General features: G+C 36.7%; 1 protein-coding gene across 2 annotated transcripts in view; it reads left to right on the top strand.

The window, feature by feature from the left end:
* PDCD6IP (programmed cell death 6 interacting protein) overlaps positions 1-19185 on the top strand; it is a 92346-nt gene extending 73161 nt beyond the window's left edge. For both annotated transcript variants that reach the window (XM_063451962.1, XM_063451963.1), the window contains exons 13-18: positions 142-390; positions 8392-8526; positions 10977-11071; positions 14007-14139; positions 18174-18376; positions 18527-19185. In XM_063451962.1, coding sequence (XP_063308032.1) covers positions 142-390; positions 8392-8526; positions 10977-11071; positions 14007-14139; positions 18174-18376; positions 18527-18686 — 975 coding nt within the window. In that variant the 3' untranslated portion in view covers positions 18687-19185. The remainder of the gene's footprint in view (positions 1-141; positions 391-8391; positions 8527-10976; positions 11072-14006; positions 14140-18173; positions 18377-18526) is intronic.
* The last annotated feature ends 772 nt before the right edge of the window (positions 19186-19957 follow it).

The following is a 19957-nucleotide window of genomic DNA, read 5'->3' as shown; positions in this document are numbered from 1 at the left end:
TGCTGAATTAAAAAAATATATATATCTCGTTTTTTTTTGTTTTTTTTTAAAGTAAGTGTTTGTGTATAATTTGTAGGGCCGTTGTATTACTGTGCATATTATGCTTTGGAAAATTAAAAAGCAAATATCTTTGTTTTTTAGGTCGTAAGCACACTAAAATCATTGTTATCAAAGTTGGATGAAGTAAAGAGAGAGCGAGAACAGCTTGAAAATGACATCAAATCTGTCAATTTTGATATGACAACCAAATTTCTAACTGCTTTGGCTCAAGATGGAGCTATTAATGAGGAGGCCATATCTGTGACTGAACTTGATCGAATCTATGGAAATTACACTCACAAAATGCAGGAAAACCTAAAGAAGCAGGAAGAGCTTATTAACAATATACAGGTAGCAAATTATACTTTATAGTTAATATTGAATTTGGTTTAAATGGGAATTATGAAACATTGTGCAATATAAATCTAGAAGAAATGGGCAATTTTTGTTGGTAAAAAATTTGCACACCCAAAGTTGGGAGTGAGTTACATGTACACCGACCTGACAAGCAACCATATTGTCTAAGCTCTCTCTCAGAAGTGACCTTGCAAGGTTGAAAGTGACTCTATAAATGCTCCCATTGGCTTGTTGTTGCATTCAGCTTTTTGCCATGAGTTCTGCACAGATAAGCAAGTGGCTCAGCCCATCAAGAGGCTTTAATTCTATTCAATGAAGCCTGATGTTGTCCCACAACCTCCTGCACTTTGTACCAAAGCCAGTACATTATGATGTAGTCGTTTTTATGATTAAACTCCCTGTAGTCTTACAAATGTAATACTTTATCACCTAGGATGCCACTAGAGGCTTGCAGACCGCTATTAAAGGGATTACATCATTTAGACTTTGTTACTGAAATTCTTCATGTTGCGCATCACTGAATGCTGTCCGTGCTTTCAAGAGAGAATCATTGGATTCATTGCTTCTTTCTGTAAAAAAAATAAATAAATCAGAAGTACATGAGGCTAATCTCCGAAGAGGAGTGGCAGACATTTCAAGGGTTGGATAAGAAGTGGGTTTAATTTTTTAACAAATCTATTTTAAATTCAGAAAATGGTAGGTAACTCGAGGAGAACTCCTCAAGTTCAGTATACATTGCGCAAACAAATATACTCCCAATGGTGGGATATAGTTTTAAAAATAAGATGTAGTAAAAATCTCACTTAATCCTGGATATAACTATAAAAAGTACATGAGGGTTATTTTTGAGATGCAGCTCCTTTAAATAGAAAGTATCCCTCCACTTTCTGTATACTGTGTATTTAATAGAAGGTTTTTAAAAGAAGCGACAACTATTTTAAATTCAGTGTCCCTTTAAATACTTGACTGTAAAGATGAATATAATATCTAGACCAGCGTTTAACAAACAGAAACACGCCGACACATACACAGTCATATACACACAAACACAGACACACTGACACGTATACACACCTTGACACACAGATACACAAAGCGGCACATACACAACTTGACACAGATACACGCTGACACCCAGATGCACACACTGTCACATGCACACAGATACACACACTGACACAAGGACACACAGATACATACACACACCTTGACACACAGTGTGCATCTGTGTCAGCGTGTATCTGTGTCAAGTTGTGTATGTGCTGCTTTGTGTATCTGTGGGTCAAGGTGTGTGTGTATACGTGTCAGTGTGTCTGTGTTTGTGTGTATATGACTGTGTATGTGTCGGCGTGTTTCTGTTTGTTAATATGTAAGTATATATGTGGCAGTACATGTGTAGACATCCCAGCAATCAAACACCAACACAACACAAACTCCTGAAAACACAAACATGACATAAAAAGATACCCCTGAACTCTAACTCCATAATTATATAGAAACACTCAAACACAAATACTATACACAAATGTACATCTACATTTAAAATCCAACACTACATCTAAATACACCTCTGCACGCAAATGCTAACATTCCATAAAAATACATCCCTGTATTAAAAAGATACAATTACATACAAACTCCAACTCTACACACAAACACACAGCTCATAAGTACTCCAATCTGTTTATTATCTGTAGAAATTAGTGTGTGTGTGTATATAGTTTAAATTATTTTCTTTGCAACATTTGCGAATTGAAAGGTTTATGCAATGGCGCAAAATAGGTTTGTGTTTTTTTTTTTTTTTAGGGGAGGGAGGGTTCCACGATGTTGATACACTGTCAATGGGTTACACGGGAAAATTTAATTGGGAACCTATGATCTGAACTAATGTCCGCTGCATTTGCCTGACCTGCCTCAGGGTCACTCTCCCTGCCAGGCAAGGGAGGATTTGTATTGTTTGCACTGTATTAAAATTTGAAGGGCAGAGGAGAAACTATTGCCTGAAGGGGGCAGATTTATGGTTACGATTTTAGAAATCATGGCAGCTATGACAGACTTTAATCCCTTAAGGATGGCGGGCCTACAATGCCGTCCTTGGGGACCTGGCTCTAAACGATGGGGAGATGTGCCTACTAAAAAAGACTGGACATACTCCATTTGCAAAACCTTGGGTTGTCTACTATTGCAAATGGTATGCCATCATGGGGGTAATTCTCATTCCTGGGCTACCATACAGTCTCAAAGGCAACTTCACCAATCTGGTGAATTTCAATGTGAAAAAAATGTAACATGCTATATTTGACCCTGTAACTTCCCAAAATACCATAAAACCTGTGCATAGGGGGTACTGTTTGACATGTGAGACATCGCTGAATACAAATGTGTATTCTATTGCAGTAAAAGCAAACCATATTATGACATTCACAGTTAAATTTCATGCAGAACTAAAAAAAAAAACATTTAATTTCTTTCTTTTTTTTTTTTTTTTTTTTTTATATTTTATTCATATTAAATAGTTTAATATCTAAATATTTGATGTTAAATGAAAGCCCTATCTCTCCTGAATAAAATTACATAAGTGTGGGTGCACTTAACCCCTTAAGGACGCTGGATGGAAATTTTCCATCATTGCAGCACTCCCCTTAAGGACGGGAAATTTCCGTCCAAAACTAAAATTAACCCCAGATTGCCACAATTGTGGGGTTAATGTTCCTGTAGTGTGTCTCCGTGTGCGATCACACATGCTGCAGTAAAACCTGATCGGTCTCCTTGCAGCTCTGTGTGAGCTGTGAAGTGCAGAGAGACAGATCTGTGCTGATCTACTTCTCTCTGCAAGAAAAAAAAGTTTGTTATAAAATCCCACCCCTCCTCACCTCTTTTAAAGAAAAAAAATGAACCCCTTCCCTACCCTTTGATCACTGTCTGCAGTGATCAAAATACAGATAACCATATTTCAAGGTGATCTGAATTGTTTTTTTTAACCCCTGAAGGATAACATTTTTATTTTTTATTTTTTTAAATTCTCTGGGTTAAATTTATTTAGTTGGTTACTTAACCCCTTAAGGACACAGCTTTAGAAGCTTGTCTTACGCTTAATGACGCAAGCAATTTTTGCATTTTCTTGCTGTATGTGTTCAATTTGCATCTCTCTCGTTTATTGCACCGACGCATATTATATACTGTTTTTTAGAGGACAGAAAGGGCTTTAATTTGATGTATATTTAATTTGATATATATATATATATAAATGCTTATTTATTATTAAAAAAAAAATACAGAAAAATGCAAAAAAAAGGAAACATTTTGTGTTTTTTGTACAATTTTTGCAATAATAATGTGTGCCTAATTAGTGCAGGTTAAAGAAAGTAATTAAAAATAAATTCATTTAGTTGTTCTGATTTACAGAATATATAATGTGTCTGGCATTTTCAGTTTTTTTTGGTAGTTACAGGTCACAAAGCACAAGGAGTAAAATAAACTTTTAATATGGAGCGATTTTAGAATTTGGTATGTTTGTCTTGTAAGCTTAATAGCCATAAAAGAAAACAAAATTGCCACACAAAAGTATATATTTATATAAAGTAGACATCACAGGCTATTGTCCTAAGGTTGTTTTGACACTTTCTAAGTAGCCATTTCACCGCCAATCTCTGCTAAATATTGGAGTAAAATTTAGTATTTTGGGTTTTTTGGCATACAAACTTACAACAAAGAACTTATCATGTGTATTTTGTAAAGTTGGTGTGTGCTATTCCTGTACAAGGTTTTATTATGTGTTCAGTTACTTCTGCTGAGTACAACGGTACCCCCATTGTATGTCTTTGGCACTATTTCGTGAAGCTACAGTGCCATATAGGAGACCTGTCCGTTTCAACATTTACAGTAGAATTTTGAGAGGCAGATTTAATGGGCCTATGCTTCAATTTGGGGTATTATAGCAGTTTGACTGTTCAAAAAAAAACCTCACAAAGGCCTACCATTTGTAAAAGTAGACACCTCAGGGTATCTCATATGGTGCATATTGTGCTTTAACATGCCCCCATTTTTTCACCAATATATGCCAAAGTATGTGGTAAAATATAATTTTGGGCATTTTTTTACATATGGATTATGTTTTTGCTGGGCATTTTGTACATTTCATATGTGCCACTAAGTTCAAACCCCCCAAATTATGCTCAGCTAAGCCTTCTGAGTAAAACAATATGCCCAATGTATGACCTAGACACTATTTTGTGAAGTTACACTGCTGTAAAAGAGACGTGACAAGTTCAGGTTTTTAAGTGTGAATTTTCATGGAGGGTTTTGATGCGTCCGTGTCCCACTTTGGGGCACTTGAGCAGGCTACATATTACAACTAAACTGTAAAGGCATACCATTTCTTAAAGAAGACATCCCAGGACAATTCAAAAGGCATATTTTGAACCTTAGCGTGGGATAATTTTTCCGCTAGCTTGTACCAAGTGTAGTGGTAATACGCATTTTTTCTGCCTTTTTGACACACAAAGTGAGTTTGCGCAGTATATTTTGCAAACCTTATGTGTACTACGACTGTATAATACTTAATATGTTGCTCAACTATGTCGGCTGAGTACAGCAATACCCCCGTATGTACCTTTGCCAGGTATATGTGGACATTGAAGAGGCACATTTGAGACACAGCCATTCCAGTTTTTTTCAAACTTTTTACGCTGTGTCCATGTCCCATTTTAGAGTATTTTACAAGGCTAAATAATCCAATTACCCCATAAAGGCATACCATTCCTTAAAGAAGACATCCCAGGGTAATTCAAAAGGCATATTTTGAACCTTAGCGTGGGCTAATTTTTCCGCTAGCTTGTACCAAGTGTAGTGGTAATGAGCATTTTTAATGTATTTTTTTACTTTGTAAATCTTTTTTTACTTTGTAAAACTTTTTTTACTTTGTAAAACCCGTTTTTAAACTTTTTTTTAATTATTAAATGTTTTACATTTTCTTAACTCTTTTTACACTTTTACATTTTTTTCTAAACTTTTCTTTTACCGTTAACCCCTAACTAGCAGTTAGCAGCACTAACAGTAAATTCCCCATTTTCCCATAACTCCCACCCACCCCAGCTAGCAAAATATATAATTATAAAATATTTAAATGAATTAATTAAATAAATTGAACCCCTGAGAGTTAAAAAAATAAATAAAAGTTAATCCTCAGGGGTTAAAAAAAAATTAGATCACAGTATAATACTGCAATCTGTATGTTGATCACTGTAGGCAGTGATCAACTGGCAGGGAAGGGGATCATTTTTATTTAGACTGGGTAAAGGGGGGTGGTATTTTCTTTTTTTACTTAAACGTTACTAAAACAGTTAAAAACATTTTTTTTTACCTTTTTAAAGCTTATTTTAAAAAAAATTAACGTTAACCCCTAGTTAGCCTAACACCCAATTCCCCACTAACTTCCACCCATCCCAGCTAGCTAAATATATAATTTTTAAATATTTAAATTAATTAATACAATAAATTTAACCCCTGAGGGTTAAAAAAAATAATAAACCCTCGGGTTAAAACAAAATAAAAAATCAGATGACATTAAAATGTATACCCTGCCAATTGATCACTGTAGTCAGTGATCAATTGGCAGGGAAGGGGTTAATTTTATTAAAACAGGGGAACGGGGGGGTGGGATTTAACTTTAATTTTTTTTTTTTCCACCAGGGGGAAGGATCAGTGAAGATCCGTCTCCCCGCACTTAACACAGAACCCGGAAGTACAGGGAGGCGGAAGGTAAGTATTTGGAGCACATGTGCTCGCTCTGACATGCTGTCAGAGCGAGCACCGGTGCTGGGGCAGCCCGATCGGGTGCTGGGGCAGCCCGATCGGGTGCTCCCGGTCTGCCTCTAATACAGAGGCAGACCGGAGCACCGTTAACCCCGCGATCGCCGCGATTGCGGCGATCTGTTTTAACTTTAGTAAATGACGGATTTTTTCCGTCAACGGTCCTTAACTGAAGGACAAGGTTGACGGAAAATTTCCGTCACCGGTCGGGAAGGGGTTAAATATTTGTAAAATGTTTTAGCTAGGGTGGGTAGAAGTTAGTGAGGAAATTGGGGGATTTACGCTTAGGCTAGTTAGGGGTTAACAGAAAAAAAATCAAAAGTGAATAAAAAACCTTTGAAAAGTTTAAAGAGAGTTTTAAAATAGTCAAATTGTTAAAAGCTAAAAAAAACACTTTTTAAAAGTTAAAAAAAAACTTTTTGGAAAAGGGGAAAAAATGCGTATTACCTCTACACTTGGTACAGGCTAGCTAACTGGAAAACACAACCTATTAAAAAAAAATCCAAAGTGGGGCATGGACCAGGTGTAAAAATTCCTAGCACACATAAGGTTTGCAAAATATAAAGTACAAACTCTCTATGTGTGTCAAAAAGGCAGAAAAAAATGCTTATTACCACTACACTTGATACAAGCTAGCGGAAAAATGATTTCACGCTAAGGTTCAAAATATGCCTTTTGAACTACCCTGGGATGTCTTCTTTAAGAAATAGTATGCCTTTTTGGGGTAGTTTTAAAGCAGCCTGCTAACATATTTCAAAATAGAATACGGACCCATTAAAATCCTCTGTGTAAATTCACACTTAAAAACCTGAACTTGTCACGTCTCTTTTACAGCACTGTAACTTCACAAAATAGTGTATAGGTCATACATTGGGCTTATTGTTTTACTCAGAAGAGGTAACTGAGCATACTTAGGGGGAATTTATGACAGTGGCACTTATCAAATGTACGAAACACCCAGCGAAAATGCAACATGTATGTAAAAAAATATATTGGTGAATAAATAGTGGCAAGTTAAGGTATAATAAATGCCTAATACGATAAAATGGAGTGTCTGCTTTCTCAAATGGAAGGTCTTTGTGGGGTTATTTGAACAGTCAAATGGCTATAATGCCACTAAATCAGACATGACCATGTGTGAAACTTCCAACTATAGAAATTGAAATAGCATGGCCTCCTACATGGCATTGTAGCTTCACAGAATAGTGGCAAAGGTATACAATAGGGGAATTGTTGTACTCAGCAGATGTAACTGAACACAATATGAGGTTCTGTACAGGGAAAGCACACACTAGCTTTACAAAATACACATTACAAAAACCATGTTATATGTATACATGCCAAAATAGAGAGAGAACACAATTTTACTCCAATATTTAGCAGAGATTGACAGTGAAATGGCTACGTAAAGAGTGTCAAAATAACCTTGGGTAAATAGCCTGTGATGTCTACTTAATATAAATATATTCTTTTGTGTGGCAATTGTGTTTGTCTTCCAAGACAAACATACCAACTTCTAAAATTTTCACATTGAAATTTTATTTTAGACCTTGTAGTTTGTCACCTGTAACTTTAAAAATAAACTGAAATCCTACACATATTATGTACTTTGTTAATCAAGACACACAAATGAATTGATTTTGAATTACTTTTCCTAAGCTGGACATATTACGCCCATATTATTGTCAAAACGTGGGGGGGAAAGCATTTTTTTTTGTTTTTCCCCCCATTAATTTGCATTTTTTTCTTTTTTTAAATAAATGAGAATTTATATATGTATATGTCACATCAAATTGAAGCCCCTTTTGTTGTCTAAAAATCGGTATATAATGTGTTAGTACAATAAATGAGAGAGATGCAAATTGCAGTTAAACACAAACCGCAAAAATGCAAAAATTGCTTGTGTCCTTAAGGGTATGTTCATCTTCTAAAGCTGTGTCCTTAAGCAGTTAATATGAAAGAGATGAATTACGTTTGAACAGACATATAGTCAAATTCCAAGTTTTGTTTATGTTTTAGTTTGATTTAGTTTGATTCCTTAAGGGGTGAAACAAGAAGACAGGGACAGATGTACAATACATTGTTGTAGTAAATGAGTGTCCTTTTAATTGTCCAGGTTTTATTTCTGCCTGCAAAATGTTTGTATTTTCTATATAAATATTATCCTGTATTTTGTTGTTACAGATTTCTTACCAAGAGTTTTCAAAAATGAAACAATCAAATAGTGAAGCTAATCTCAGAGAAGAAGTCTTGAAAAAACTTGCTGTAGGACATGACAACTACATTGAACTTGTAGCAAATTTGAAAGAAGGCACAAAGGTTATTTTACTTTTTTTTTAAGTTGGAGATTTTTTATTTTTTTTTTAAATCTGCAAACTTTGTTTATAACCTATGTAAACACAGTTTGTGTCATAGATTTTACACTTTATATGCTGGGATGTTTTGTTACTATTTGCTTTTTTTGTGGGTTTTTGTATTTTTTTTTTTTTTTTTTTTTTTACATGGTTTTATTTTGAGCACCATAGGATAAGACCTGCCAAAAGCTAGGTGAAGAGCAGATGACCGTAGCTCCACTGATATTGTCAAATTACTTTGGAATGTTTTTTTATGATACATGCATTTTTGACTCTCTGCATGTGTTATGGTTGGCATTTATTCGCTGATATCTTAGGGAGAGTCCATAATTTTTATATAAAATCTATCACAAAATTTTTTATATAAGCATTGCAATTTTAATGCTTTAATTTGCCCTTTCATACCTTTTTGTTTAGTGAAACTTTTTTCAGCATTAGCCAACACGCTCACCCTATCATTGCTTTCACATTGGTAAACCTGCATGAGAAAGGTTCATATCAACTGAGGCACAGAGAGTGAAATCCAATTGCTAAATTATTAGATGCATAATTAAAGATATAGTGGAAGACCTTCGAGAAGGGGTCTGGCTATTTTTAACAGAGTTATTATTGTACCTTTACGTGAAGCAGCATTCTTGCAGCATTCTTGCAGCATGCAAATAATCCCTTCCACAAAGAATAGGCATACAAGCCTTTTACTACATACATGGAGGAATACATATCTTATTTTACATTTCTTAGATATCTGCTAACTTGGAGATGTTCTTATAATTTTGTTTTTCCCATCTAGACTTCTAGAAACACAATAGTCACCCATACCACTTTTTCTCAATGAAGTGGTCTGGGTGCAGTGGTTCTGTCACTTTCACCCTGCAATTTATAACAATTGCAGTTTTTTATAAGCTGCAATTTTTGCGTTGCTCGGTTGAATCCTCTTATAGTGGCTATCTTTCCGACTACCACAAGAGGCATTTCCACTGCATTGACTTGGTTAAACTTTCTTAATAATGAAATTACCACACACTACTTTATTTCCACCCAAGGCTAACCACTATCAGTATTGCATTAAACTTGTGGTGGCACAACCAAACTATATAAAAAATCTAGCAGCACAGGCTAACACAAAAACACAATCAAATATTACTGCTCAAAATGTTGGGAAGGGGATTGGGTCTCAAAACTTAGCACCCTGACTTATGCAATGCAGATATATGCAGACTTGTACAAACATGCAAATTCTTTAGGTTATTTCACATATTCTATGCAGAACAATGGCAATAGAGAAATGCTTTGTAAATACTGTGATACTGCCAGATAGACCATGCATTACAGGCTAATCTAGATGTGGAATAAGTTGCTTACCATGCCTTGAGGGGTTTCATCAACACATGAGACCCACCAAGTCTAACAATTTTTATGCCAATGCTGCATCTTTTGATTTAGAATGCCCTTTTTGCCAATAGGGGTTGCTGGTTTACATAACATTTAATAATCTGTTTTTCGTCAGTTCTGTGACCTATTAAAAAATCTTAATATGGAATTTGTTTATCCATTTGCTTAACCCCTTAAGGACACATGATATGTGTGACATGTCATGATTCTCTTTTATTCCAGACGTTTGGTTCTTAAGGGGTTAAAAAAGGGGAGACTTGACCAAGACTCACAAGGGCATTGTTGAAAGTCAAGAATTAAATAAAAAATACTCTAGTCGTTCAGAAATTGATTGACATTGCAGGATATGCCACTCTGATGGTAATATAGGACTTGTTTTAAACAGTTTTCTTAAAGGACCACTATTGTCACCCAGACCACTTCAGCTCAATGAAGTGGTCTGGGTGCAAGGTCCCCCAGGTATTTGCCCTGCAGCTGTAAACATAGCAGTTTCAGAGAAACTGCTATGTTTACATTGCAGGGTTAATCCAGCCTCCAGTGGCTGTCTTCCTGAGCACACAGAACGTCCATAGGAAAACGGTCCATGGGCGGTTTGAATGCGCGTGCGGCTCTGGCCGTGCATGCACATTTGGCTCCACTCGGGAGCTGACGACGGAGGAGAGGTCACCAGCACAGAGGGAGCCCGGCGCTGGATTAAGGTAAGTGGCTGAAGGGGAATGCACACATTCTCACACACATCTCATTGGCACAATCAATCTTTATTTTTTAGGAGGTACAACCAGCCTCCCTCTCTTGAAATCAGTATTTTGTGAAATCATGCAGTTAACTCTTAAAGCACTTCAGCAAGCTTAAGTGCATAATGAGTCTCTTAAAGTTTTCACTGTTGTGGTTTTTGCATGGATGACTTTAAAATCCCAGTGATCTGCTAAAAGCTACTGTGGATATGTTAGTGCAAAATAAATGCAAAAAAACTTTGTGAAATGTAAATTAATGTATTTGCAAATGTTCTTATTTTTCTTGTAGTTTTACAATGATTTGACAGAAATTTTGCTGAAGTTCCAAGGCAAATGCAGTGATATTGTTTTTGCACGCAAAACAGAGAGAGATGAATTGTTAAAGTAAGTAATACAGGACTTAAAATTTGTTGTCCTATGCTTCAAGCCAGGCCTTATATTTACTTGCCACTGCAAGCCAATGGATGATTTTAATTTTTATATTTCTTTGTATAGGTAAACAATTTTGTATGCATACTAGTGTAATTTGGCATTAATAGTTTCTGTATTCCCTGTTGCTGACTCAGAGGAGTAAAACAGAAGTAGTAGTAATACCCTCTGTGTTCTTGGTTGTACTACCAGCAGCTTAGTCCCTTTTCTCAGGTGTTCAGTGAGAGAGAGAGGAAAGATCAGGAATACAGCTAGTAAAAGAGAACCTGTGATTGGACCTTTTCACTGGCTCATGAGCAAAGGAGGGAGGAAACCCCCCAAAAAGTGACCATTAACTGATAGGAAGGCGGGGAGGGCTTGTGTAATTGAGGGAGTGGGACATCCACTCTTTCCCTTACAGCCTCTGCTTGCAGGGGAGAAGCTCAATATGTTTGGTGCAGTGCGTGTGACCCAGGGGTATATTTTATGCACAGAATTTACATTAGTCCAGAACAGTGTTACAGGATGCCTAAGTCACGTGTACCAGGGATGTAACTAACCCCCAGCACACAGGTATAGAGTTCTCTATATATCAAGCAGAACGCAGCACATACAGATTCCTACCACCGTTAGCACACCAAATAATTGCTTGAAGTAACCATTTAAGAAATATTTACTTTGGAAAATAATTCCTAAATATTTTTTCATTTTAATGTTGTTGGTTTTTTGTTTAAATTTAAGATTGGCCTTTAAAAAAAATAAAAAATAATAATAATTAAGCCAATTGGTACAGTTAAGTCCTGGTACTTTAGCTACGCGGCGCTAATCTCAAAGAGGCTTTCAATTGCTAGTGCACCTGCCTTACAAAGACTTCTTAATCTATGATCTATGATTGTACAGCCCCAGAAAGTCTATTCTGAGGAAAAAGGGCTTGCAGTAGCTGCAGATCTAGATCTACAGGTAATACACTGCAATATTTCATATAAAGAACAAATAACACTCATATTTTTTTCTTTGAGGGTATATCTTCTAGCATTCAAGTTCTATTCTTGTTTTTAAATGGAGTTGGAGAAGTCCAGTTTGATGGAATCTTACTAAATAATAGGGATCGACCGATTATCGGTTTTACCGATATAATCGGCCAATATTCGGTATTTTCGGCAATATCGGTATCGGCCAATAGGGATACCGATATTGCCTATAATACCTCCCAGGACCGCCAGGCTCATTACAAGCCCGGCGGTCCTGGGGGGGCGGGCAGCAAGCGTTTACTCACCTCCCAGCAGCTACTCCAGCTCCCCAGTGTAAATCTCGCGAGACCCGCGGCCAGCTCTGACGGCCGCGGGTCTCGCGAGATTTACACTGGGGAGCTGGAGGAGCTAATGGGAGGTGAGTAAACGCTTGCTGCCCGCCCCCACCCACCCCCACAGCTAAGCCAATGCCACTGACTGGACCCCCCTCCCTGGCAAGGCAACAAACAGGGAGGGGGGACAACAAAAAATAAATATTAATAATGAAACATATAAAAAAAAAATTATTTAATATAAAAAAATTTGTTTTAATAAAAATGCCCCCTCACACACACACACACTCTATTATTATACACATACACTACACAAACACACTGTGTATATAATTCAGTGTGTTGAATAGTGTGTTTATATAATGCAGTGTGTGTTTGTATAGTGTGTGTGTTTGTATAGACACACACTGCATTATATACACACACACTATACAAACACACTGCATTATACACACACTATACAAACACACTGCATTATACACACACTATACAAACACACTGCATTATATACACAGTGTGTTTGTGTAGTGTGTTTATATAATTCAGTGTGTGTTTGTGTAGTGTGTTTATATAATTCAGTGTGTTTGTGTAGTGTGTTTATATAATGCACACTACACTCACACTCTGCATTCTATACATACACTATATAAACACACTACATTCACTATACACACACTACACAAATACACACACTCTGCATTCCTTATATACACACACTACACAAACACACACACTTTGCATTTAGTATATACAGCATACACACTACCCACACACTACACAAACACACTAGACAAATACACACTGCATCCACTACACAAACACACACTGCATCCACAACACACACACTGCATCCACAACACACACACTGCATCCACAACACTCACACTACACAAACACACACTGCATCCACTACACACACTGCATCCACTACACACACACTAAACAAACACTGCATCCCCTACACACACACTACACAAACATACACAGCTCCCCTGTCTAAACACACTGCATCCACTACACGTGGCATGTATATTTTGTGCATTTACCTTTAGAAATAGTTTTTATTTTCCAAAATGGTAAATGTACAGAATATCGGCAAATTATATTGGCTATCGGCCTGAAAGCTCACAGAATATCGGTATCGGTATCGGCTCTAAAAAATCAATATCGGTCAATCCCTACTAAAGGGATGTGTTTATATTAAAGGCAACCAGACAGCCACTAGAGACGCTTCCAGGAACTTACCAGACTTTAGGTCGCCTAACTGGCGCTGGATGTCCTCACGCTATGCATGAGGACATCCGGCGTAAGTGAAAACCCCATAGAAAAGCATTGAATGTAGTTAAAAATACAATCCTTAAAATCAGTTTGTGAATTGTTTCAAATTGTTTTTTTCAGCTTCTTTTCGATCAACAGCAGAAACTGCAAGGACTTTTTTTCAGTATATTAGTCTAATTCTTTATAAGCTGCTTTATGGCAGAAAAACATGAAAACTACATATTTAGTCATCGCTTTCAATGTTTCTGGTTAAATGTGATTTAAACCACACAAGTATTGTACAGATTTGTTTAAGATAAAGTTTATGAATGTTTGACTTGTATTCTGCAGAGATTTACAACAAAGTATTGCAAGAGAACCAAGTGCACCATCATTTCCTGTTGCACCAAGCTATCAGACAACACCATCAACCACTGCTAGTGCGTCTTCAAGTATTCCAACACCTGCACCCCGTACTGTCTTTGTAAGTATCATTTTCAATGTCAGTTTTTTAACAACTCAGTGTGTGTCTATTTACTGTAACATCAGAATTCATTTTGAGTACTATATTCCATTTCTCTTGGAAACTCCTTATTGTGTTTGGATCTTTCTAGAAAACCGTACCTAGTCCCCTGGATCATTTAATTATTGGGATTGCATTGAGATAGGGTTCAAATGAAAAACTGAGAACTTGAATTCAATGGAGTAAAGTTATTTATCTGTTTTTTTTTTGTTTTTTTTAAAGATGTTTCTTTATGAATTCTCAAATGGTTGTCATTTAAAATTTTCTGTATACCTATAAATATAACCTATTTTCTTATTCCTCTTGGGCATCTGCCCAACTTATGTAATCATTAATCATTGTCCTTGTTTGAAATTAAAACTATCAAGTTTTCTGCTCCAGTCCTGTGAGAATAGCATGCAGTGTTTATTCTATATAACATTACAAATCTACAAAGATTAATGGATTGCTGCTCAAACACAAATACTAATTGTAGGGTAAAAATACATTATTTTATAGTGTGTGTATATATCTTCAGCATTACAGTGGCAAGGCATACCCTTAAATGTGTATTTCAAGTTTGTTTTTCTTTCAATTTAATACCTTTAATTTCTTTTAATTTATACTAACTGTAGTTTGTAGCTTTGGTTTATTGGCTTCTTTTATTTTTTTTTTTTCATGGTCTACTTTGTACTTATACTTTCCTTGTACATATACTTTCCATGTATAAAAATGTATATACTACCGTTTTTGTTAGCCCAAATTTAAAGCCTTTTCATTTTCGTCATATAAATTATTTTCTCTGATCTAGCAGAACTTTTAGCTGTAGTCACAATCATGCTGAAGATATATATTTTTTTCAGGTAGCATTCAGTTTCCGTTTGCACTGGTATCGGACATTAACTGATATTTTTGTAAATAATTACAGTGCAATACTAGTTTAGCAATACTAGATAAGATGTTATACAGCAGCCTGTTCTTACAGGGAGAAATCCCAATTTATTTATTTTTTTACCTTATTTTGGATCAGCAGTTGGAAAGGATGTGTGAAAGAACGAACTCCATGTTCTTAGCCTTCAACTTTAAATTAGCTTTCATTCCTTTACATAGAAAGCTATTCTAGTATTTACTCTGTCGAAATATCCACAAGATCATAATATTGTTAATGGCTGATAAGTGGACCAACAGAAAAGTCTATCATCATAGTCTGTTTATGTAGGTAACTATTTATATACATATAACTATATCTTTGAATGCTACAACAACCTAAAATTGTATAAAACTAGGACAAGAAGAGGACATGTTTAGCATGTCATGTACATACTTTATATGAAGCAACATTTGTATAGTGAGAACATGTCATAACTACATATACACAGACTATGTGTGTCTGAGTTTATAAATTAATTTAGCAGCAGTTCTAGGTTTTCGAGTAGACCATAGCCCACAGGTGTCAGGATTACAGTTGATCCAGCACGCAGAATAGTATCACACCTAGGACTAAGGATAACATCTAACTGGACCGTAGAATGGCCGGACTTAACGTACCTGAGAATAGTCAAAATACTTGCCGAAGTCAGGGACACAATGATGAGGAAAGCCAGAAGTCAAGGATACCAGAAATCAGGGACGTCAAATACCAGAAAAGCGCAATCAGGAACACACTCTCAGATAACCAGCTAGTGGAAACCACGACAGGGCACTGACAAAAAGGTAATTTGGGTTTAAATAACCCTCCTTAGGCTGTAATTGGCTCTCTGACCCCAAAATGTGCGTGCAGCATAACGTCATAGATGCCATCTTTGATGTGGGCAAAAGTAAGTTTCTTATAAAAGCGTCTCACCCGTTGGGGACCGGCATGGAGGGAGACAGGGTAGCTGCCCGCCAAGCCCAAGGTAAGTTTGAAACATCTCTGATGGCGTGGCTGCTATGTTTGAGTGCACTTACACTGTCCGTCAGAATTTATTTTTATCAATGATCACTAAAGCAAGGTCAAAAAGAATTTCTGAAGCCCAGATCCCTTAAAAGGACACTGGGGACAGACCCAATTTAATTTCATAGGTTCTGGCTTTTTGTTCATGCAATTTTTTTCCTCTCCAAATTCAAATCTCATTAGTTTAGCAAAAAGCCTTGTTTTCGCAGTTTTTGCAATGTAGCACCTCCCCTTAGATCAGGGCTCGACAAATGCCAGGCGCCAGTTTGCCATGGCGACTAAGAATTTTACCCTGGCACCTGGTAATGGTCAGCACGCTCATTTCCTTCTCCTACAGGGGAATTGCAAGCTGGAAGAGCAGTATATAAAGACTGCCAGCTTGCCGCCTAACCCCCCTCCCCCGCCCCGCCTTCCTCCAAGCCTGCCCACCCACTTTGCTCTAAACCGGTCAGCCCGCTGCCATTCCTCAGAGCCAGCCTGTCAGTGTATGTGTATGTCAGTGTCTCTGTCCGAGTGTGTGCGTTTAGGTCACCAGCCCCCTTCGCATAGGAATGTTCTTACTCACCTTTTTTGCAACGCTATGCCGTTCTCACTGCAGCTGGCAAGCCTCCATAGCTGAGATCAATAACCAATCGGCATCTCCTTGTAGAGCTGCAATACATCAATGCATCTCTATAGGGAATGTTCAGTGCCTCAATGCATAGCGTGGAGACGCTAAATGTAGATGCTGCACGTTGTGCGGCACTGAGATAGGACACACTTTAGTGGACGTTTGAGTGACGGCCACTAGAGGTGTTACTAGGCAGCAATGTAAACACTGTCTTTTCTCTGAAAAGACAGTTTACTTTGAAAAGCCTGCAGGGACAATCTATAGACACCGACCACTACATTAAGCTGTAGTAGTTCTGGCGACTATAGTGTCCCTTTAAGAATTGTATTTTTTTTCGTTGGGGGAAAAAAATGGTACCTAACTTTTTTTTTAGCTGGCTCCTAGATTTAAAGCAAGTTTGTCAAACACATCTCCTTCTTTCTATGAGTGCATATTAGCTCGTGTTCAGTTTAGGGGATAATTAAAGGTACAGGAATTAAATGTATTCCTGACCCTATAGTGTTAAAAATACTAGCCCACTTACCCCCCTAAATATAGTAAAATATTATCTTTATTCCAGTCTGATGGTGCTGGCTCTGCCCCTAATTGGTCTACTTGGATGACATCATCAGAAGTGATGATCTGAGCCAATCACAATGCTTTCCCATTAAACTGACTGAGTTTGCCAAGTAAATGGGGCAGAAGGCTGAGCCAAACTCCACCCTGACCCATCAGCTTCTCCTCATAGAGATGCATTGAATCAATGCATCTTTACGAAGAAAGTTCAGTGTCTCCATGTAGAGGGTGGAAACACTGAATGTCAGTGGGGACTGATTAAACTCAACAGAATAAATACAAGAAGCTGTAGTTGTTCTGGTGACTGTAGTGTAAACTGTATCTGCTTAATCTGCTTTTATATAGCTCTTTGGAAGCATATTGCTATTCTGGTACATATGTAGTTGATGATGATTTTTTTCAACTCCATTTACATACATCAGGATTGTGTGTGTATGTTAACAATATTAATATTATACATTTTGCAGAGTTGAGTAGCAAAATGGCCAAATTAAACACGTCTAAAAGATCTACTTCATAAAGAAAATAATCTTGTTTTTTTTCTCTTCATCCCCATTACAACTTACATTACAATGGGGAAGTCCTACTACTTTATTACCCAGCCAAAGTATTTGTTTGTAAAGGTAACATGCATAGATAGCTTTATTTGCAAATTTATTTTTGTAGAATATAGAGATGCACATCTATTAATGTGTATTTTAGAATATAGTGGATGTAGTGGCAAATGTATTTTTACCATAATGGGTAATTTATTTTGCAATGCAGAAGTGGGAGGTGTGATAGCAAATTATTGATTTTGTTTACACTGTATGATCAATACATTCTAACTTGACGCATTGATTATTTTTAATTGTGTGATTGTTTAGCAGACTTAGAAAATTGTGTAATGATTCCTTGATATTTTTTTCCCTCCTTTAGTCTGGTAAACAACCACCTCCACGCCCTCCTCCACCATCAGTACCTGCCTCTGCTCCAGCTCCTACTCCAGTTAGTGCAGCTCAAATGAATAATCCAGAAATCGCAACCGCTGCATCAGCTCCAATTCCTTCACAAGCTCCCTCCAACACACTACCTACACAGGCACAAGGGCCCCCTTTCCCATCCTACCCTGGATTTACAGGGTAAGCTATTGTTTTGATTTATGGCATGTAAAGCAGTAAGTAATATTGTCGGGTTGATGCAGCATAAATGAATATATAATGATCAGTAGTCTAAGTATAACAATGTCTATTTGTGTAATTTATATATTTTTCTTTTTTTTTGTTTAACAGATATTATGGAATGCATATGCCAGTTGGTTACAACCCATATATGTATGGCCAACAAGCCATTCCTCCATATATGTACCAACCACAATCTGGACAAGCGCCGTATCCAACTCAGCAGCCTGGCTACCCATACCCACAGCAGCCTTACTTCCCACCACAATAAAAAGTACGATGGCTTTAAAAATTCCTTGCTACGGAGTTTAAAAAGAAGTCTGCAATAAGCAAACTAAACTTTTAGCACAGTTATTGCATTGTATCATACTCCATTCTCCATATCTGTCTTGAGTTTTAAGAGCTACGTTTATTAGTCTGATTGCACCAAACTGCTGCCTACTTTCAAACACCTGGCATGAAGTGGTCAGAAAGAAAGGCTGACCATTTACATTTGATGAAAATCAACTTCTGCAAAAATGTTTTTGTTTTTTTTTAAATAGAGTGCTGAGGTGATTTCAAATGTGTAGTGTCCAAAACTCCTGTATTATTGTTTTTGAAATATAAAGATATTTGTGTTTCGGGGGGGAGAAACTGGGTTGTAAGTTCTTTTCTATTTTCCTTTTTCCTTTGTTAATTCCTTTACATTTCTGTCCTGGTATGCTATTTTGTCTATTAATCAAAGCATTGTAAATCATAATTTAAAAGAATAAAGAGATTACAAGTTTTCATCTAGTTTGCTGTATGTTTTCTTGTTAATTAAATGTATACTTTTGCTTAAACCATTTCTTGCAGTAGCTCAATTACATTTTTTTTTTCCCTTCCTTTTTTGTTTTTCAATATATTGAGATTGGTTACTGTGGGTTTTTTATTCAGTAAACCTGAACTATGGATAAGAGGACAAGGGTATTGCAAGCTTTATGTGAGAGTGGTATTGGTGTATACATCATGCCCCATGCGGTTTCATTATTATTTTTGTAATTATTATTATTTTTGAGTTAAATCACTTTTTTTTGTAGTGCTAGCCACACCTGCCCTGGCTGAGAGTCACAGAGCCTCTATTCACACTTCCTGAAAAATAGCTTTTCTTATTGCACAATCTGTTTCATTTAACTCCTGCTCTGTTAACCCCTTAACTACCCAGCACATTTTTTTTTTTTTAATTCTTTATTTTTCGCAGTGCAAATAAATATGACAACACGCGTGAGGTACCCTCACGCTGATTTTCATTGATTATAATTGGGGTATTCGATTGACTTGCACATTTTTTTAAGTTACTTAAGGAAATGATGATCATGTTTAAACATTTGTAACGATGGGTATTCAAGTTGTGGTTCACACATTTTTTAACAGCATAGAAAGCATAGTGCTAGAGTTGCCTCACCGACTGTATGCATAAGTTCTAGTACATTAGATCAGCTATACATCTGTCAGGATACTTATACTGAATCTGCGCTTTGCTGCCTGATAGCTGGCTTGAAAGATGAAAATGAAAGCAAAAAC

The sequence above is a fragment of the Pelobates fuscus genome, chromosome 4 (genome assembly GCF_036172605.1).
Source record: "Pelobates fuscus isolate aPelFus1 chromosome 4, aPelFus1.pri, whole genome shotgun sequence".
NCBI classification, from domain to species: domain Eukaryota; kingdom Metazoa; phylum Chordata; class Amphibia; order Anura; family Pelobatidae; genus Pelobates; species Pelobates fuscus.
This window is presented reverse-complemented; position numbering and strand designations above follow the sequence as displayed.